Source organism: Camelus dromedarius, chromosome 2, assembly GCF_036321535.1.
Source record: "Camelus dromedarius isolate mCamDro1 chromosome 2, mCamDro1.pat, whole genome shotgun sequence".
In the NCBI taxonomy this organism is placed as follows: domain Eukaryota; kingdom Metazoa; phylum Chordata; class Mammalia; order Artiodactyla; family Camelidae; genus Camelus; species Camelus dromedarius.
Window position 1 is genome coordinate 52,488,500 of NC_087437.1, and position 22,365 is coordinate 52,510,864.

The following is a 22,365-nucleotide window of genomic DNA, read 5'->3' on the forward strand; positions in this document are numbered from 1 at the left end:
ATTCCTCAAGATGATAAAAGACATCTACAAAAAATTTAGTATGTACTTAATATTGAAAGCTGAGTGCTTTCTCCCAAAGATTTGGAATAAGGTAAGGACATCCTCTCTTGCCACTCCTATTCAGCTTAGAAGGAGGTTCTAGCCAAGCCAATTAGGCAAGAAAAAGAAAGGAAATACACCCAGATTGGAAAGGAAGAAGTAAAACTGTCTTTATTTGAAGATGACCAGATCTTATTCTGGGTTCTGGGGAAAGCTGTGCCTATGTGGGGACAAGAGGTATACGGGAAATCTCTGTACTTTCTGCTCAGTTTTGCTGTGAACCTAAAACTGCCCTAAAAAATAAAGTCTGTTTAAGAGAAAAAAAGAATGGGTAAGGGGTCTGCCTAGACATTTCTGCAAAACAGCTATACAAGTGGCCGATGAGCACAAGAAAGATACTCAAAATTATTAATCATTACGAAATTATGAATCAAAACCACAAAGAGATATCATGTAATGCCCACGAGAATGGCTATAACAAAAGACAGATAAAGATGAATGGATAAACAAAATGGGATACATGCAACAGAATATTATTAGGTCTTAAAAAGGATGGAAATCCTGTCACATGCTATAACCCAGACAAAACTTGAGGACATTATGCTAGGTGAAATAAGCCAATCACAGAAAGACAAATACTGTAAGATTCTACTTATACGGTGTATCTAAAGTGGTCAAATTCATAAAAACAGTAGAATAGTGGTTGCTAGGGGTTAAGGGTTGGGGGAAATGGGAGTTGTTATTTAATGGATTTAGAGTTTCAGTTTACAAGATGAAAAAGTTCTAGAGAGCTGTTTCACAACAATGTGAATATTCTTATTAATGAACTGTACACTTAAAAATGACTAAGATGGTAAATTTTATGGGGTTTTTTATCATGACTAAAAACAAAAAAATTTTAAAGATGGACAATAACAGTGTTGGCAAGGATGTGGAGAAATTGGTACTCTCATACATAGCTGGTGGGAATGTAAAATGGTGTAGCCTTTTTAGAAAATAATTTGGCAGTCAGTTCCACAAAAAACTACTAGAGCTGATAAACAAATTCAGCAAGGTAGCAGATTACAAGATTAACATACAGAAATCTGTTGCATTTCTTTACATTAACAATGAAATGTCAGAAAAGGAAAGTAAAAAAAAAAAAAAGAAGAAGAAAAAGAAGAATCCCTTTAAAATCACATAAAAAAAAAAAATACTTGGAAATAAACCTGACCAAGGAAGTAAAAGACTTATAAGCTGAGAACTATAAAACATTGATAAAGGAAATGAAAGATGATTTAAAGAAATAGAAAGATAACACAAGCTCTTGGATTGTTAAATTAATTAATACTGGTAAAATGGCCATACTACCCAAAGCAATCTGCAGATTTAATGCAATCCTTGTCAAGTTACCCAGGACATTTTTCACAGAGCTAGAACAAATAATCCCAAAATTTATATGGAATCACAAAAGACCCAGAATTGCCAAAGCAATAATGAAGAAAAAGAACACAGCTGGAGGCATTAACCCTCCCAGGCTTCAGACAATACTACAGAGCTACAGTAATCAAAATAGCATAGTACTGGCACAAAAACAGATATATGGATCAATGGAGAAGAATAGAGAGCCAGAAATGAACCCACTCACCTATGGTCAATTAATCTTCAAAAAGGAGGCAAGAATATACAGTGGAGAAAAGACAGCCTCTTTGGCAAGTGGGGTTGGGAAAGCTGGACAGCCACATGTAAATCAATGAAGTTAGATCACTCCCTTACACCATACATGAAAATTAAATTCAAAATGGCTTAAAGACTTAAATATAAGACAGGACACCATAAACCTCCTAGAAGAGAACCTAGCCAAAACATTCTCTGATATAAATCGTAGAAATGTTTTCCTAGGTTAGTTTACCAAGGCAATAGACATAAAAGCAAAAATAAACAAATGGGACCTAATTAAACTTACAAGCTTTTCCACAGGGAAGGAAACCAAAAATAAAACAAAACAAAAAGACAGCCTACAGAATGGGAAAAGATATTTGCAAATGATGCAACTGACAAGAGCTCAACTTCCAGAATATACAAACAGTTCATACAACTCAACAACAAAACAAAGAACCCAATCAAAAAAATGGGCAGAAGACCTAAACGGACATTTCTCCAGTGAAGAACACAGATGGCCAATAGGCATGTGAAAAGATGCTCAATATTGCTAATTATCAAAGAAATGCAAAATCAAAATGACAATAAGGTACCACCTCACACTGGTCAGAGTGGCCATCATTAAAAAGACCACAAACAACAAATGCTGGAGAGGGTGTGGAGAAAAGGGAACCCTTCTATACTGATGGTAAAAATGTAAATTGGTACAGTCACTATGGAAAACCGTATGGAGATTCCTTAAAAAAGTGAAAACAGAATTGTTATATGATCCAGCAATCTCACTCCTGAGCATGTATTTGGAGAAAACTCTAATTCAAAAAGATATATGCACCCCAATGTTCATAGCACTACTATTTACAATATCCAAGACATGGAAGCAACCTAAATGTCCACTGACAGATAAATTAATAAAGACGTTGTGGTATATATATATATACACTCAGCCATAAACAAGAATGAAATAATGCCATTTGCAGCAACAAGGATGGACCTAGGGATTATCATACTAAATCAAGTAATTCAGATAAAGACAAATATCATATGATATCACTTATATGTGGAATTTTTAAAAATAACACAAATAAACTTATTTACAAAACAGAAAGAGACTCACAGACACAGAAAACAAACTTATGGTTACCAAAGGGGGAAGGAAGGGAGGGATAAATTGGGAGTTTGGGATTAGTAGATACAAACTACTATATACAGAATTGGTAAAAACAAGGTCCTGCTGTATAGCACAAGGAGCTGTATTCAATAACTTGTAATAACCTATAGTGAGAACGAATATGAAAAAGGATATATATACACAGACAAGTATAACTGACTCACTATGCTGTATGCCAGAAACTAACATGATATTGTAAATCAACTATACTTCAATTAAAAAAAAAAAAAAACCTGGCGAAAAAAAAGTTAAACACAAAGTTCTGTATGACTCTGAAATTCCACTCCTAGATATATATCCAAGAGAAATGAAAACATATGTCCATACAAAAACATGTACATATATGTTCATAGCGACATTAATCATAGCGGCTAAAAAAATAGAAGTAACTCAAATAACCATCAACTAGTGAATGGATAGGTAAAATGTGGTATGTGTGAGCAGAGTGGTGCAATGGAAGTGTGCTGGGCCAGAGGTCAGTGAATCAAAATAAAATATGGAATAACCATATGATGGAATATTATTTGGCCATAAAAAGGAAAGAAGTACTGATAAATGCTACAACATGGATGAATCTCAAAAACATCATGCAAAGCAGAAAAGGCCAGTCACAGAAGACCACATACTGTGTGATTACGTTTATATGACATGACCCAAATAGGTAACTCTATAGAGACAGAAAGCAGATTAGTGGTTGGCAGTGAGTGGGGAGGAGGGAGGAATGGGGAATTACTACTGATAGGAATGGGATTTCTTTTTCAGATGATGAAAATGTTGTGTCATTAGATGGTACTGATGGTTGCACATTTTGTAAATATACTAAAAACCACTGAATTGTAAACTTTAAAAGAGTGAATTTTATGGTGTGAATAATATCTCAATAATACCCTTGAATGTGACTAAATAAACTCAGGGTACATACTCTAAGATTATTTCCCTTTTCTTAATTATAAAAATGCTAAGTGCTAGAATGTAAATGTTTACATTCCAAAAAAGAGAAAAGCAGCCATAATCTTACCACAGAATAGAACAGCTATTTCCCTTTTTCTGATGTATCCTCTGATTGGTGATGGCTTTTTCACAAACATGACTAAAATAGGAATGGCTAAAATAAAGGTGTTAAGGTCTCTGTCTTAATCAAGAAACAAGCCTCCAAACTTAGGAATTCCTAGTTGGGAGAAATTCACTATGTAAACTTCAAACTTCTGAGACATAACGTAAAGCAAATATGTAACCAATTATTGGCACAAATACCCACATTTTGCTGGGTGAGTGTTCCTCCTGGTATAACTGCAGTTTCCCCTGCTATTTCTTAGAATCTCCAGATGAGGTCTCTGGCCACCGTCCTTCCTGAAGTCACAGCCTGTAAACTTAAGATGCGGCCCTTAGGGGTCCCCTCCCTGGAAATGCTGCCCCACTGTGGGCTTGGGGACACTGGCGTGGAATGGAGTGTGATATTGGCCAAATCACTTGACCTCTTTGAGCCTCTGTTTGCTCACATATAACATAGGGATGGTAATAAATACCACTTCACAGGGTTTTAGTGAGAATTGTATTAGCCAATGTCTGTAAAGTGCTTGGTTCAACAAACAAAGGCTGTTATGTTCATCATCCAAGAATGCATTAAAAGAAGTCACTTCCAAACCACACTCCCACACCCTCCCTATTTATCTACACAGTGAACCCATAAGGCAATTGCCAGTTTCAGATGACATTCTACTTGGTCCTCTGTGGGTGAGGCAAGAGGCAATGCATGTGTCTCGAAGATAACAGAATCCAGGACACATTTCCTGAGTAAATGAATAAAACGAGCCTCAAATCCCTTTGCTTAAAGTAAAAGGGCTTTGTTTTTTTTCCTGACTATAGAAATAGATGAAAAATTATTCGTTATTTGAAAACTATATATACACAACTAACTATATATACATATAACTGTATAAAACTATATATACAACATCACAGAAAACTGAAAAGTAAAGAGAAACTTTAACAAGTACTCATATTCCTACCGCCCAGAGGGCAGTCTAACACATTTTGACATGTTCCTTTTTCACTATTTTTACATTGTTGAGTTAAGTTTTCATACTTTATATACTTTTATATCCTGCATTTTTTCACTTAGTACATTAAAGTATGTCATTTGATACATTTCATAAATAATGTCAAAGTTTGAATAATACTTTATTATTTGGGAATATTTAACTAACCATTTCCCCATTGTTGGATTTTTAGAATGCTTCCAATTTTCTATTGCAAATTACATTTTCTGTATGTTTTTATGTATATATATAAAAGCTGAGAAAAGAATAGAGACATATATGTATGTGAGGGGGTGCCTTTGGGATGGGATTGTTGGGATGGGGCGAGGATTTGCACTTTTATGTTACATTACATACTTCTTTACTGTTTAAATCATTTACTGGGAGCAAGGATGACTTTTGTAATTAAATGTTTAAGCAAAGGAAGGAAGGAAGAGAACAGAGAAGCATACAGATCTATAATTAAAAAGTAGGGATGTTAGTGGGGGAGGGTATAGCTCAGTGGTAGAGTGTGTGTTTAGCATGCACAAGGTCTTGGGTTCAATCCCTACTACCTCCATTAAAAAAAAAAAAAGTAGGTATGTTTTGGATTTAATTTCTCTGAGTGAAAAAAGGAAATAGCAAACTACAGAGGATCCCAGCCCAACTTACTGATTGATTTTGGATTCTGTGGTACTTCCAGCTTTGTCTCTCAATTTGATTGTTATGGATCCTCTTCTTATGTTCTTGTTCCAAGTTATAATATCCACAAAGTAATGATATACTGCAAAACAGGGAGAGAATTATGGTTAGAGAGAAATATTCCCAATTGCTTTCTTGAAGGTTCAATTCCTAAAAACCTAACCTCCCTAATAACTGAGTCTCTTTTTCTCTTCCTCTCTAGTTTTTCTGAAAAGATCCAGGGTAGAATTTTTTTAACATTTTTTTTCTCTTCTCTTTGGTAAAGATGGCCTGAGTGACGGTAGAATTCAGTGGTATCCAGTTGCCATGTTTAGGCATCACTCTTGGATCAATGTTTTCACCTTATTGACTGAAGTCTCATGGCCTACTGCCAAGTATGATTGGTTTACTTCCATCCCTGCCCATTTTAGAATAAACCAAACAGGTGACAATGTAGAGACCCCCCCCCCCCAGCAACTTAACAGTGTCTTTCCCAATCTGGGTCACATCCACCAGCCTCCCCAGCCTCCCTCACTCTTCATGAGCCATGCCACACCGCCTGCACTGCCACCTTCTCTCTTGCTCCTAGGCCTTCCCTTCACTTGGACACTCTTACTTTGCCCCCTTTGCCAACTCATCCTTCAGGTTTTGGCTTGATACACTTCCTCCAGGAGGGCTTCAGTGACCCTGAGAACTAAGTCAGGTCTCTCTCTCAGAGTTCTTATCATGCTCTGGTATTTTCCCATCCTTAGTCAGCACACTTTACTGCATTTACAAAATGCAAGAAAAATGATCATCAAAAAAGTGGTAAATGTATGTGTACATCTATACAAATATTACCTGAGTAATGTCTTATGGGGTGGGGAAAATAAAGGTAAGATATACTACAACAATGACTAGGAAGGGATGATTTTTCCTCTCTAATCCCAGCAGTGATACCTATGGATGCCCATTAATGCCCCCTGAATAAATGAGGGCTTATAATGCGTCCAGAGAACTATTCTTCCTCCCTACTCTCTGTTCCTCAAGGTCAAGGATGCTCTGGGAGAATGGAGACCTCACTATGATAGTCAGATTAGCTATCTCTTGGTCAGATCTGCAAGAAGGGGAAAGAGGCTCAGGGAGATGACAATCCCATGAAGGTATAAGGTCAGACCTGGAGTTGCATTTCATAGCCCATGACTGCTCCAGGGCCTGCCCCATTTGGATCGGGCAGACACCTAACCCTGGGCTGCCACACATGCCTCCAAAGGAGGAGAGAAACACAGTGAACTACAACCTCTTTTATAGCGATTACTCCCAAGAAAAGTGAAAGGGGAATACGATTGTAAGACATACATCTGCCCAGGAAAATTCCTACTTGTTTCCCACGGCACTTGATCATCTGCTGCCCCATTAGCTTCCATCTGGAATACCCAACCTCTCAATGTCTTTATAAGGCCATTGTGGCTGCTTTGGAGCTGGAACTGGCCCATAGATGTGGCTGACACCTGATTTTTCCTAGGCCCAATCTCAGGTCTCTCGGGGCTCAAGCAAATTTTCTGGACGATCCTAGTGCTTAAAATGGCCATTCAGTGAAGCTAACAACTATGATTTGTTGAGATTTTAATCCTTATAACCCAGAAGATAGGCATGATTATCCCCATTTTACTGAGCAGGACATGAAGACTCAGAGAGGTAAAGTGTCTTGACCAAGGTCACACAGCTTTATGTGGTGGAGTCAGGACTCAGCCTAGGTCCTTCCAGCTCCAAAGTCCGTATTTCACCGCAGCCCTCCTTTGCCAAGAAGTAGCCAGGAAGTTGAGACCCAGCCATTCCAAAAAGAGAAGAGTTGGACAAAAGCGAAAAACCACATTCACCACTCACTGCAGAACGGTTTCTCCTCAGCTGTGTCAAAGAATGCTTTAGTCGTAGGAGGATCCTTCTCCCTTAAATAGTCTTTCCAATTATCAGCATAATAACCTATAAAACAAGCCAGGAAAGTGGAACATTAACATGTATTATATAAATGTAAAAGCAATTGGGGAGGTCGTGAGGACAGCAGTTTGACTGCCACCGCCACTGAGACAATCCCCCTCATACCCACTCCCACGGGGAGGACCTGCAGGGCCACCAGAGCAGGGCTTCTCACTCCTGGCACCTACCATAGCTTGCTCGCAACCCTAGGTCTAAGAGCTGGGGCTTGCAAAAGGACCCTACATTGGCTTTTCCCCCTTTCTACTGATATTACATCAGCCAGCCCTGGTTCTCAGAAGCAAGGGTGGGGGTGTGGGGAGTGACACACACTGGGTGGACTAAAAATAGCACTGTATTTTTCAGTAATACATTCATTTTCTAGATTAAAACAGATTCAGTTTTATGCCTAGAACAGCATCACTTTTGCAAAGCAATGTGCTTTCTTGAAGAACTAAAAACGAGCCTGTAAATTGCGCAGAACTTGGACTTGCCATGTGACTATGTCAACAAGCAGGGGAACATCCTCCTTCATGTCTGTGCCTGCAGGAATGAGGCTGAGTGCATCTGTGGGGCCCCTCTCTCTCCTCTGTTCCCACCGCTAGAAAGTGGCCTCCACATCCTGACTTAATTGATCTGGAGTGGGACCCAGGCATCAGTATTTTTTAAAAGCTCCCTAGGTGAGTCTAGTTCACAATCAAGGTTGAGAACCCCTTATCTATAGTATGCCCTGATGTTAACTTGAGTTTTTCCTTTGGGAACCATTAGGAAAGTCTCATGACCAGCCAAAGTCCTCACCACCTGAAATATTTCCACAAACCTTTAGCAAATATCCAAGCAGCCTTCACAGTGTCTGTTACCCCAGCCCACCCCTGCGTGTGTGTCTCTGTACACAGAACCAGAGTGTGGCCTGAGGGCATTTACAGGCTCGACCTGTTAGAAAGGATCACCCTGCAAGAGCCTCCCCCAGCAGAGGGGTTGTTGTGCATGGAGAGGGGCTTCCGGTCCCCATGGGAGCAGGCTACACAAGGTGACTGTGCCTGGGTGAGCTTGGAAACTGTTCTGGAACCTCTTTTTTTCTTTTTTCTTTAGCTAGAATAGAATGTCCAGGGAGGTTGCACTACCTTCTGGATGAAACCCTATATAGATTACTTTTTGAACACTGTTTATTATTAGGAGACTCCAGAATACTTCACAGAACACATTGGCTAGAAAAAACTAACTAAATAATTTTTTAAAAAACACACCATTTGGTGGCTCATTTTTAGATGGTAAAATGGTGCTAGGATTCTACCAAAAATCAGCTTTTTGGTAATCAGAGGGGAAACTGCTTGTTGGACTTACCCAGAATGGGACAGGACTGTGTCTGTGGTGTGCCGCAGCTGACACACTTGCCATTCCGGTAATCGCGGTAGGAGTCACAGGGATATGCAGTGATGGTGCAGTTCTCTCTCAGGGAAGAAAGGTACAGATACACGGACCTCTGGTGGTCACACTTAAAATACTGCATTCCTTGGTTGTAGAGGGAATGATCAAAGAGTAGAGCAGTTGTAACATTTAATAAGAGATAGATAACATTGTAAATCGACTATATTTCCATGAAAATAATAATAAATAGGGCATCACATACAGTTTACATACACACTGTATCATGTCTCCCATACACCAGGCACTGTGCTAACAGCTTCAGTGTATTTGTTTTCATTTAATCCTTATAAAAACCAATAGATCAGGTCTCGTGGTGGCAAGTGGCAGGAGAAAAGAAGATAGGCAAGCTTATCCCCATTTTACCTAGCAGGACATTGAGACTCAGAGAAGCTAAATGACTTGACCAAAGTCACACAGCTATTATGTGGAGGAATCAGGATTCAACCTACATCCTGCCTTTGTCAGTGAAAGGAGGAGAAAATTTCAAGGCAGTCAGAGATCCCCTAGAGGTTTTCAGCAGAAGGCAAGCACACTTAAACTAGTAAAGACATCGGAGAAAGAAGGGATTGGGAAGTAACTGGCAGAAGAAGATCCCCAAGTAGGGCAAGGAGAGGAGAGAGCTGTGAAAAGGATGGGGGATGCCTCCTCCACCCTGGGTCAGAAGGGAACATGAAGGTAAAGAGCAACCTTGTGATCTCAGATTCAAATAGATAAAGTGGCTCCTTCAGGTGGGACCTTGATCTCGGTACAAAAGTCAAATCTAGGATTTATAGGTGGGAAGGCATTTGGAATGGAAGCATGAGGAGTGATCACAGGGAGTCAGCAAGAGATAAACATGAGGATTTTCCAGCATCATTGAGAACCGTGGAGAAGTTAGCAAGTTTGTCTGGATCTTGCACTCGATCAACAAGACTCCATGATTCCTCCCGAATGTGCCCAAGCCAAGATGGGCATTCATAAGAGGAGCCAAATGGCAGGGGCTCTGTTTCTGCTACAGAGGTGAAGGGTGAAGTGAGAGAGGTGGAGCCATAGGAGGTGGTGGTGGAAGCCATAAATGGGCAAGAAGAGGTGAGAGAGGCAAGCCCCATGTTAGTTCTTGGTGGGTGCCATGTGGTGTGACGGTGAAAGAGGAGGCTGATGAGGCACAGAGATGGGCATCAGAAGAGTTGGAGATGATGAAACACTGCAGCACAAAATATCAGAGAGGCTGTCAGAAGGTTGATGGGTCAGATGATGAAGTCATTCAGAAATGGGAACTGGGTCCCAAAGATGGGTAATCAAAGGAGGTAAGGATCTGAAGAGCAAACAGTGACCCCATGAAAAGAGGAGTTATGATTGTGAGCTAGTAGTTTGGAGAGGTACTGGGTGCCGCAGTCAGATCGACGTTTTTTTCTTCCTCCAGAGTCTACGTATGTCCATAGAAAAGATCAGTGAAGGACAAAAAGAAATATACTGGGTGAGAGAGGAGAAGCCTGGGGCCAAGCTGGACTGCAGTACAGTCTGACAAGTCAACATTTAATTATTGTTCCTGAAACTTCCACTTGCAGAAACAAGTTAATAACACTACAGAGGATGTCATTTATAAGCAAAGCACATGATCTCTGGATCCTCGTGGATGTAGTTACACTCTAGCACACAGGACGGGATTTGAACACACACATTTATGGTACAATAAGGTTGGCCCTACTTATGCCATTCATCTGGATCATTTTCAAACACTACATCATTTCCATGCAGCTGTATACAGCTATCATTTTGTAACAAGATTCATCTTTTTCTAGAATGATTTCTGTGATTGTTGAACTTCTTTAACAATGGTGAAGTACAGATTCAGAGCACTTAGGGATGAGTTTTTTTAATTCTGTCCTCCCCACCACACTTTTATGTTGCCCTCAAACTACTCACTTTCGTTTTGTGAGTTTTTTCTTGTTGTAAAACCAATACATGCTTATTTAGAAAATAAAAAATAATAGCAAGTTATGATGCAAAAATCACCTAGAAACCTAATATCCAGAGATCACCACTAATAATTACTGGGGAGCATTTATGTTTAGTCTTTTTTTTCTATAGCTACACATGTACAAATATACATCTAAAAAACAAGGTGGGATTATACTGTATAATTTTGTATCTTATTCAGTTAACATCATATTGTAAGCATTTTCATTAACCTGACAATGTGATTTTTAAGAATTATATTCTTTTGTGTGGGTGTACCGTACTATTTAATAATTTTCCTATGTTGGACATTTAGATTGTTTCTAAAAACTTAACTATTATAAATAATGTTGCGTTGAATATCTTTGCACTCTGATTTTTCACTACATTTTCCATTATTTCTCTGGGAGAGATTTCCAGATGTGGAGTTTCTAGGTCAAAAACACACCCTTTCAAAAGAGAGAAATAATTCATAATAGCTTATAATCATATGGTTATGTTTTTTTTAAAGTAGTATATTTGAATAATAATGTTTAATTTATATTTATACCACCTCTGTCTTCTCAGGAAATATGTTCTCTATTAAAATGATTGCACATAGAATAATATCAGATTTTTTAAATACACTTTTTTTAAACCACCATTTTACAAAATATAAAGTATCTGCACTTACCTCCAAATATTGTTTGGGGACAGCCAGGTTGATCCAATCCTCCATTTGGGTAGAAATCTATGTTCCCTAATGGTTCCTTGTAGCCCAGTGCTAAAAAGAGAATATACTATGTTCTTATACTGCTTTGAATTTTCCCCATCTCATAGCTCATTTGCCTATAGGACAGGCAGGGATTGTATTATTATTGTTGTTGTTGCTGCTATGGTGGTTGTTGTTACACTTATTTAAATATTTTACCCAAAGTTACCCAGATAGTTAGTTAGAAAGCAATGATTTCCAACTAGGAGACAAAGAAGATGGTAATGGAATTTATTTATAATATTTCTGAAGATGTAAGAGAGTTTGGTCACTCATTCACCGCGAGGCTGATAAAATGATGTTTCCTTTTCAATTTGGCCGGAACCTTCTTATTACTGGATACTTCCTGATCCTCTAATTGCATTTGTGTAACTCTTCAATGAGTAAGAAACAGGAAAAAATGAACTATCATTTAGAAGGGGACCTAAAATTTAAAATTTGGGGACCTAGGATAGTTGAAAGATTGGAAACTCTTCTAGAAATTGGGGACGTAGAAGACTGTAGCTGGATTTAATAATAGCTTATTCTCTTTACCTTGTAACCCCAAAGTAATCAGTAAAATGCTTGATTAAAAGATTTTGTGTGTGTGTATAGAACATCACTGCAATAATACTAATAGCCATTAAAGATTGAGAACCTACATGTGTCTGTGGGCATGATAGTAGGGGTTTTACATAGCTTTCTTCTAATTTTCACAATGTTGAAAAAGTAGCCATTTTAAAATTCAAATGAAGTAAGTTACAGATGAAGATGCTGGGGCTCAGAGGACTTATGGAATAAACATGACACCACCAGAAAGAACAAAACCTGGAATTTTGAGTCCACCACTGCCTGACTACAAAGCTTATACTTTTTCCCTCAAAATTTGCTTTCTTTCCAAGAATGAAAAGTAAATTACTCAATGCCATCAGGCATTAAAATGGCATTGAAGTACTGCACTTAAGGAAGGGAATACTTTGCAAACTACACAGTAAGAACGCAGCTATTTCACAAAGCTGTTTCTTCTAAGACAAATAATTGCTGAGTACCACACCAGAGCGCCCATGATAGGCAGTCAAAGGTTTTTCAGGTGGCTGTATCACAGAGAGGGTGTACTATGAAATGACCACTCTGCTCTGTTCCCTCAGCCCTCCCCAAGTTCCTACTCTAGCTCTTTCCCCAGACATCTGGTTGTAAAGACCATCTTTAACATCAGCCCGACGCCCAAGCCATGTGCCCAATCCTGGATATGAAATCAACACCGTCAAAGACAGAACTGGCCAGAAAGAGCCACAGAGAGCTGGAGAGCTCTAGGTGGTTCAGAGGCGCTCTGTGTGGTGAGACACAACACTTGAATGTACATTTCAGCTTAGGGAAATAATGAGAAAGAACCAACAAAAACAGGAAATCATGCATCCAAACCCCATTGCACTTATGGAAGTATCTGTCCACATGGTGTACAAATCGGCCTGTCCTTGATTGGTCAAGATGGTAACTTTAAAAATAAGACGAGATGAGGGGGAGGATGTAGCTCAAGTAGTGGAGTACATGCTTAGCGTGCACAAGGTCCTGGGTTCAATCCTCCTCTAAGAAAATAAATAAATAAACAAACACACCTAATTACCTCCCCCCAAAAATAAAAAATAAGGACAGCACCTCCATCCCGCAGGAGATCCTGGGTGCCTGCATTAAGCCCGCTTCCCTCCAATATAGGAAAAGAGGGACTCTGGCAGAACCTGATCTGCCTCTGCATGAGGATCCCCTCAGGGGGAGACTCTTTGGGAGTCTGGGGGCTCACTGACCCACCAGGACAGGAATGTTACCATCAATGTCGGAATGGATGACATCAATGAACTGTGCGTCACCGGGATCTAATCTGTCCTCTGGAGGTTTCCCGTTGAATAAAGGGCCCGCAGGGTCCAGACCTGGAAGGAAAACAGAGTCAGCTTGGCAGCCCCACACCATGAGTCACCTGCAGCCTGGCTTTTGATCCCTCCCCGTGAGAACGGCTCCCAGGCTGCAGGGCACCCTCCGGTGGGCAAGCACTCACATTCCAATCCTGCTTTGTCAGGCTCCTCTCCACAGCCCCGTAGCCTTTTCCCACAGCAGAGGTGGTTACCCTGGCAGTGCATCCAGACTCCACAAGGAGGTCTGTTTTGTGCCAGGCTTCACAGCAGGGAATGCACAGACATATGGGGACCAGGACATGGGGATAAACTGGTTCCTCAGGAACAAAGCATCTAAGGGTGCATATAAAAAGCAGACACTATACTTATCTTTATCCCATTTTAAATATTCCAGAAACCTCATTCAACTTTTGTTTCTTGTTGTTACTAAAACTCCTTTACTGTTTCCATTTTAATTCAGTTACTAGTTCACATAGTCCACCACACAGGCCTTGTGAGGGAGGTAGAGTAGCTGTTATCATTCCCATTTTACAAATGAATGAACTGAGGTTCGAGGAGATCAAGTGTCTTAACTAGGACCAGAGCCTCACAATGCAACCACCTCTCTCTGTTGAGCTTTTGATTTCACTGAACTGGGTTTGGCAAACTCAGTGGGAAACTGTGAGATCCATTGGTCAGGCCAAGTATTAGACTAGGTAACGAAGAGGGAAATAAAATGGGTGTCAGTACCTGCAGAGTTAACCCACCGTATAAATGCCTGAACTGATTTCCTGCCCTTGGTCAACGCCATCTGGATATTCCTCACCATCACTATGAAACAGCCGTAAAAACAAGAGAGCCGCTCCTATGATGATGTAACCACAAACTAAAAACAAAACACCAGAGGATCCAGGAGGCCTTGCTAACTAGAAACTTACCTGGAGAGAAAAAGGTTTCAAGGAATGTCTCCAAGTTTTTATCTATGAAGGTTATTTTAAATGACATCAATCCCTCAGTGCTATGAAATCCAAGAGATGGCATCTTTGTCTCTGCATTCCTGGTTCTAGCCTCAATCTCTCCATTTCTCCTCAGCCAACACCCTTGCTTCTCATGTCTTTATCTGCCTCCTTTTCTTATCTCCCTCTCATTCCCCCCATCCAGTTTTTCTTTCTCTTCTGTCTGCTCCCAACTAAACTGTTGTGGGAGGAGGTGGATCAAAACCCAGGCACCCAAGTCCACAGGATGTTCTCAGCACAGCGTGAGAAACTCACAACGTTGGAAAGAGTTTGCTGGAGAAGCCTCCCCCTCCTCATGTGAAACAGCACCCCTTCCAGTCTGAGAAAATGAATAGTGAGAGCCCCAGCTTGTAGCAGCCTCCAGATCCATGGTGGATAAATCGGTTTACCATGTAAAGTCCAAACCAGGGCAATTTTGAAAGTGATGAGGGTGCTGTTAATAATTATACCAGAACAGAAGACACAAATGGGGACAGTCATGGTAAACTTGGATGTAAGATCCTAGAGATAAGCCATAGCAAATGATCGGCTCCCACTGTCAGCCAAAAATCACAAACTGTCCTAAAAAGCTGCAGATTTTGTGAGCAGAGACCACTGGAGTCAGGTAGATGTGACATGGCACCCTGAACTTTGGGCTAACCAGCTGAGTGAGCTTAGGGAGGTTACTTTACTTCTCTGAACCTCAGTTTCCTTATCTGCAACATGGAGATAGAATTAATTGCTACTTCAGAAGACTTATAAAAGGACTCCTGGATCTGAATCCAGAATATTCTGAGATTATTATAGAATAGAGACAAAATCAGAAAGTGGAACTCTTTCTTGCTGTTCTGCAATCACCAGAAAAGTGTGTAGCTAGTGATCCCTGGCATTGATTGCAAGATTATCCAGTCCGAGAATTTGATGAAAGCTCTGGACCTCTCCCCAGGACAGATGTCAAACATTTTGCATGCAGTTTCAGGGGCTTCTTACTCCCATCCCCAAGGTCACTGTGAACTTGCTAAGGCAGTGCTGTCCAACAGAAATATAATGTAAAAAAAAAAAAAAGAAATATAATGTGAGCCACATTTATAATTTAAAAATTTTTAGCAACCTCTTAAAAAAGTAAAAAGAAACAAGAAAAATTTTAATAATACATTATATTTAACCCAGTTTATTTAACCCAGTATACCCACAATATTATCATTTAAATAATATTAAAATTTTTGAGATTTTTAAATATTCTTTTTTTGTACCTAGTCTTCAAAATCCAGTGTATGTTTTGAACTTATAGCACATCTCAGTTCATATTAGCAGCATTTCAGGTGATCGGTGGCACATGTGGCTCTTGGCTACCATATCAGACAACACAGCTCTATGGTCATTTCTTAAAGTGTGGTGTCCAGACCACCTGCATCTTCTGGTTAAAAGTACAGAATCCTGGACTCTAACCTCAGAGATTCCAATTCAGCAAGTCAGCATTGTATCCGGCACCCCAAGGTGATTTATTGCACCCTGAAGTTTAAGAATCAAATTTAATGTTATCAAATGATGTAGGTACTTGAAATGTTTTTAAATCCATTCTTCTTCTGCCATCTTCTGTTGAAGGAGTTAATGAAAAGTAAAATCCCGAGATGTGCCAGAAGAAAAGCAGAAGGAAGGAAGAAGAGAAGACAAAAAGGGAAATGGGCCCCTTTATTCACAGAACTACGTAGGAGTGTAATATGCGTGCAGTGGTATAATAATGCAGAACTATGGGAAAGAATGACAAGACATAGCTGCTCAATAAACAATGAAAAACCTAACAGTCAAACTTTTTACCCTAAGTATTGACCTCTCTCAACCATCAGTACTGTTCTAGGGTGTGATAGCTTAGGAGTGAATATAATTTGAACTTAATGCATGTTTAGAAGGGGTCTAAAATTCAGAACCAGGCAGACCCATCTCCTCTGACCTTAAATATAGTCCTAAAGTCCATTGCTTGAGGAAACTGGATCCCAAAGGTTACAGGTGGAGGAATTTTGAAGTGTGTCCATATTCCACTGGAGATCAAAGAAGCCCAAATGAAAGAATTGTGGCAAGACTGACTGACATGACAACTGTGGACGGAGCAAAAATTCTTTTTGTAAGGGCTTTCTGAAAGATTATGATTCAAACATTGGGAGACAGAAGGTGATGGATGGTGGAAGGAATCAGAACATGTGAAATATTTAGCCTATATATCACATAATTTTAAAAAACCCTTACACTTAAAAAAAAAAAAAGGAGGGGAGGATGGGAGAGAAGCAGCAGCCATTCTGGCCTAGATAATTAGCAAGCAGAACCACCCGACGCTCGGGAGCTGGGACAGGATTGTGTCCTTGGGTAACAGGTGGTATTCCTGTTCCACAGCGTGGTGATCCCACTCAGGCAAGGCAGTGGGAGGTGAGCGGGGAAGAGAAACGCTTTACTCCTATAACAGCTCTCAGGGACAGGTGAGACTGACCTTGGGCTCCGAGATGATGAGGAATTGGGAGACCATGGGGCAGTCAGAGAAGACAGAACTTTGAGCTGTGGTCTGTTGGCTAAGTCCAGGCCACAGAGTAGGGCCAGAAGGGAGGCTGGCTTGGGGAATTTCCATGGTCAGAGACCAGGTTACAGTGCATTCACATTCAAAGTAGTCAAGGAAACAGGTTCGCTGGGAGGCTGAATTGCAAAATGGCAGGGGGTGGTGTTTGCCGGTAGAATACGGTAGTCACGGCAGTCGTGGGCTAGAGGAACGCCCCTGCCCCGGCACCAGCACAGCCCTGGAGAGAGCAGATTTTGCTTATCTTTTATTTTGTGTGTGTGGTGGCGGGGCGAAGGGTGGGAGGAGGCAGGTAATTAGGTCTATTTATTTATTTACTTTAAGAGGAAGTGCTAGGGATTGAACCCAGGACCTCATGCATGCTGAGCTATACCCTCCTCCCTTAGGTTTTGCTTATCTCCTCCCAGACTTTGTGGTTAGTGATGTCAGGTCAGTAGCTTAAAATCAGCCACAGTGGGAGTAGGTACACCATGGAAATGCAGTATATCCGCAAATGCTATAAATCCGAACCTTTTTTTCCCCTCTTTTCTTTTCCTTCCTTTTTTCTCTTCTTTTTTCTTTCTTCCTCCATCCCTCCCTCTCTTTCTTTCCTTTTTTTCTTTCTTTCGAGGATCAACTGCAAACACAACACTGGGAAAGGTCCTACACACCAGAAGAGAAACTCCCAATAGATAAGGAAAACAAGCAAACTCAAGTCATCTATCCTTTGTACACAGAAAGGAAAGTAAACTTTTAAAAAATAAAGACATTATAGTAATCATTTTAAAAACTAAGAAAGAACTTTGCTTCCCTAGGAATGCAGGTAAATAAGATGAGGGCAACCTTAACCTTTGGGGTGAAAGTGAGAAAAAAAATAGCCAGGAAAAAGAATGTGATCTCAAGTATCAGGGCTAGAAGAGACACCAGTGTATGTGTGTGTGTGTGTGTGTGTGTGTGTGTGTGTGTGTGTGTTTGTGTGTGTGTGTGTGTGTATGTGTGTGTGTGTGTGAGAGAGAGAGAGAGAGAGAGAGAGAGAGAAAGGGACTGAGAGAAAGAGGGACTGAAAGAGAGAGAGAGTCTTGCCCAGGGCCACCTGTCAAGTTAAGCAGCACATTCAAACTTGTGGCTCTAAAAGGTTACCTCCCAAATGTAGTGGATTTGAATCATTTACCTCTCCCCTCCCTCTGTTCGCTTCTACCTTCGAGATTCCCTAGATTTGAAATGGCTATCCCAGCATCAGGATCGGTTCTGGGAAAGGTAACGGATGCCAAAAGTCTTGGGTCTCTGAAAGAGAAAGCCTCCCTCAGACCTTCATCCATAGCGGTGGAGAGTTACAGAGCAAATGAACCCAGCAAGGGAATCTTCAGAGTTTTACCTGCTGTGTTTCTGAGGATTTTCATTCAGCTTTGTTCTGAAAGCTGATATTCAGCGAGTAAGCCCCAGCCATCAAAATTCCCATCTCCTTTTCCTACCATGAGACTCCAGCTATGCCTGGGGACATATTAGATATGTAGCTCAAATCATCCTGGATTAAATGAAAGGAAGAAGGCTCTCTGCTTGGGGCACACAGATCAAATCCCCATGGGACATAGCTGTTTTTGTAGCCATAAGAAAAATATAGTCACCAGCAATCTTTACTATGGCAGATACAATTTACAAAGTGCTTTGCACATAATGTATGAAATAACCAATTTAATATTACTAAGGTCAGTATTACTATGTTCTTCCCTTTGCACAAGAGGACGTTTGCTCAGAGAGGTTAAGTAACTGGCTTTGAACCCAAGGACTTGGATGGCCTGCATCATGCTCCCCCAGGGAACACCTCCCCCAGGCCTGCTACCCTGTGCCCATTCACAGGAAGCCTTACCTGTAATTCTCCCCAGCTGGCCATCGTACATCTTTCCAACAAACCCAGCTATGTGGGCACCTAGACTTACTCCAATCATGTAAATGTCATCAAGAGAAGCTTCTCCTGCCTGGAATTTCAAGAGGTCCGTCAGTATAAATTGTGACAGCCTGGGGAGTTGACAACATTTAGAGAAATTTCCTTAACTGTTGACTTTGGGGAAACATTTCTAAGCACCTTATATCCATTATCTTATGGAAATGTCACAACAGCTCCACAAATTAAGTGGTGTTCTTTTGATTATGCAGAGGAGGAAACTGAACCCAGGGTTGAAGTCATCTGCCAAGGTCAGGCAGTTGGGGAGGGGACAAGGCAGGATTCAAACCAGTCGGTCCAGCTCCAAACCTGTGCCTTAACCTTTATGCCATAGTGTCTCCATTCACTCTTCTGCTAGAATCCAAGCCAAGAAGACATCTTTAAGACCTTCCCAATTGAGGAGAAGGGCAACAAAACATTTTGATGAACTCCTTCATCTTCATGCTGGCTCAATTAATGAGGAAAGGAAAGAAGGAAAAGGGGCAGAGCTGATTGCTAAGAAAGCTGGTCATGAGTAATTTTATTTATTAATTTTTAAATTTAAGTTTAAATGTTTAAGTTTTTACCTAACGTTCTTGCTTTCTTGCTTTCTTGCTTTCTCTCTCTCTCTCTCCTTTCTTTCTTTCTTTCTTTCTTTCTTTCTTTCTTTCTTTCTTTCTTTCTTTCTTTCTTTCTTTCTTTCTTTCTTTCTTTCTTTCTTTCTTCCTTCCTTTCTTCCTTTCTTCCTTTCTTTATTTTTAATGAGTCATTTTAATACTCACTTTCCCAAGAGCTGTGGCTTTGATGGGCAGCTCATGTAAAATTTATGTCACCCCTGGCTACCAGATGTAATTCTCTGAAATAGTCCTGATACCAAGTCATTTTTAATTTCATGAAAGGGGAAATTCATGAGATAGATTACTAAATTAACTTTAAGATTTATTTCATCTTTCTAAGTCTCTTCTGAAAAGATAAATCATACCCACACACAAATCTTTCATAAGACCATGTGTATCAGTTTTGGTTTTGGATAATCTGGTCACTAACCTTTTGGCATTTCTAAGAAAAGGAGGAGCTATAGAAGTTGAGGAAACTCTAGGCATTGAAGCCAGGAAACCCCTAGACAGACCCTCTTCTACCCATAAGATATCTTTATGTGAGTTAGAAAAAGATGCCCCTTCTTCAGGACACTCTGCCGTCATTCACTAGAAAATTACAGATATATAAATCTACAATGTCTACAGTGACAATGGTGCTCTTAGATGGGTTCCCTGTGCAGTGCACAACCTGCACAACCATACCTATGGGGCTTAACTCCAGCTCTTCCCTTCACCTTTCCTGAGGCCTTTTCAGATTTGCAAAATAGTCCTCCTATTCACTGTAGATATCTCTTGGCTTCAAATATCCAGATAATGAGCCAGTTTCAACTTGGCCCAGAATTATCTAAAAGAATTCTCCCTTACCAGCATTTGGTCGATAAATTCCTTCAAGACTATTGCTACTTTTCTGGTCTTACTAGAGGCATGGTTGTATATTACAGTCGTTGCTCCTCGATTCCAATCTACGACAACCACGTTCATGTCTTCTACAGAGAGCAAACCCTCTACTAAGTCCCCTATCCAAACTGGAGGGGAACCTGTTGGCCTGAATCCATGGACAATGAAGGTCGTTTTCTTGGTCACGTTCAAGTTCCCCAAAGCTGTGGAGTTGATGGCTTGTGCACAGGTAGGGTTTCTTCTTGTGTAGAGCATCAACTTCACATTTAGTCCTGTGCCAACCACTGCACTGTGAAAGCTCAGTTTGGTGAATGAAGGACATTCTTCATCTGTGTCTGAAAATAAAAGTTAGAGGACATTGTGAGGGTTCTTTCCTGAGCTGGGCATTAAGCAAGAGTGATATCCTGGTCATACAACTCAATTAAAAAACAAACAAACAAACCCCAATCCAAAAATGGGCAGAAGACCTAAACAGACATTTCTCCATTGAAGATATACAGACGGCCAATAGGCATCTGAAAAGATGCCCAATATCGCTAGTTATCAGAGAACTGCAAATCAAAACTGCAATGAGGTATCACTTCATACCAGTCAGAATGGCCATCATCAAACAGTCCACAAACAATAAATGCTGGAGAGGGTGTAGAGAAAAGGGGAACCCTCCTACAGTGTTAGTAGGAATTAGTTAGTGGTGCAGCCACTATGAAAAACAGTATGGAGACTCCTTATAAAACTAAAAATAGAGTTATCATATGATCCAGCAGTACCACTCCTGGGCATATTTCCAGAGAAAACTCCAATTTGAAAAGATACATGCACCCCAGTGTTCATAGCAGCACTATTTACAATAGCCAAGACAGGGAAGCAAACTAAATGTCCACCAACAGATGACTGGATAGAGAAATGTGGCATATGTATACAATGGAATACTACTCAGCTATGAAAAAGAATAAAATCATGCCATTTGTAGTAACATGGATGGACCTAGAGATTATCATACTAGGTGAAGTAAGGCAGAAAGAAAAAGACAAACACCATATGATACCACTTATATGTGGAATCTAAAAAAAAATGACACAAATGAACTTATTTGCAAAATAGGAACAGACTCACAGACATAGAAAACAAATTTATGGCTACCAAAGGGAGAAGTGGGAGGAGGGATAAATTGGGAGTTTGAGATTTGCAGACACTATTATATATAAAATAGATAAACAAGGTCCTACTGTATCGTACAAGGATATTAAACAGTTTATAATAACCTATAATGAAAAGAATATGAAAAAGAATATAGATACATGTATGACTGAATCACCATACTGTACGCTAGAAACTAACACAACATTGTAAATCAACTACAATTTTAAAGGGCTGGGGGGAGCGGGAGGAGAAGCAAATGGGCAAAGAGAAAAAAAAAAAAAAAAGAGTACTGTCCTACACCAATTGGAGTTCTTTCTATGTGCCTTATAGCACCTAGCAAGAGGCTGGATCTAGTTGAATGAAGTTGCAAAGTCACACCTGATTCAGAGTTCATAAGTAGCGACATCTTTTTCACCAAGAAAACCATTTTTTCCAAATCCTACCCTCTTTCAAGTTCTAAACTAAAACTCACCTCAGTGAAGCCTTCTCCAACTCTCATAGCCATAAATACTGTCTATTCTTCAACCCAGAACTCCCCAAACTGCACTTAATTGACAGTACAATGAAAATACTTTCAGGGATGTATTATGGGTATTTAGGTACATGTGTGTCTATCCCGCTAGACCACAGTCTCCTTGAAATGATGTCTTATAATCTTGTGTATCCCTCACAGTGCCCAGCATATGGTAGAGGACTCAATAATAAATCTACATGGTTCAAGCACTTCTTTCTTTGTCTGCAGAGCCCACCTGGGGTGGTGGTGGAAAGAATGATGTGAATTGCTCCATG

General features: G+C 40.2%; 1 protein-coding gene across 2 annotated transcripts in view; it reads right to left on the minus strand.

Moving 5' to 3' along the window:
* LIPH (lipase H) overlaps nt 1-22,365 on the minus strand; it is a 45,083-nt gene that overhangs the window by 8,663 nt on the left and 14,055 nt on the right. Inside the window, exons 2-8 of one of the 2 annotated variants that reach the window (XM_010976164.3) lie at nt 20,404-20,771; nt 18,887-18,995; nt 13,420-13,521; nt 11,540-11,629; nt 8,845-9,012; nt 7,414-7,509; nt 5,539-5,650 (exon numbers count right to left, since the gene is read on the minus strand). In XM_010976164.3, coding sequence (XP_010974466.1) covers nt 5,539-5,650; nt 7,414-7,509; nt 8,845-9,012; nt 11,540-11,629; nt 13,420-13,521; nt 18,887-18,995; nt 20,404-20,771 — 1,045 coding nt within the window. Of the gene's footprint in view, nt 1-5,538; nt 5,651-7,406; nt 7,510-8,844; nt 9,013-11,539; nt 11,630-13,419; nt 13,522-18,886; nt 18,996-20,403; nt 20,772-22,365 lie in introns of both variants that reach the window. The other variant, XM_010976165.3, reaches the window with a different exon arrangement.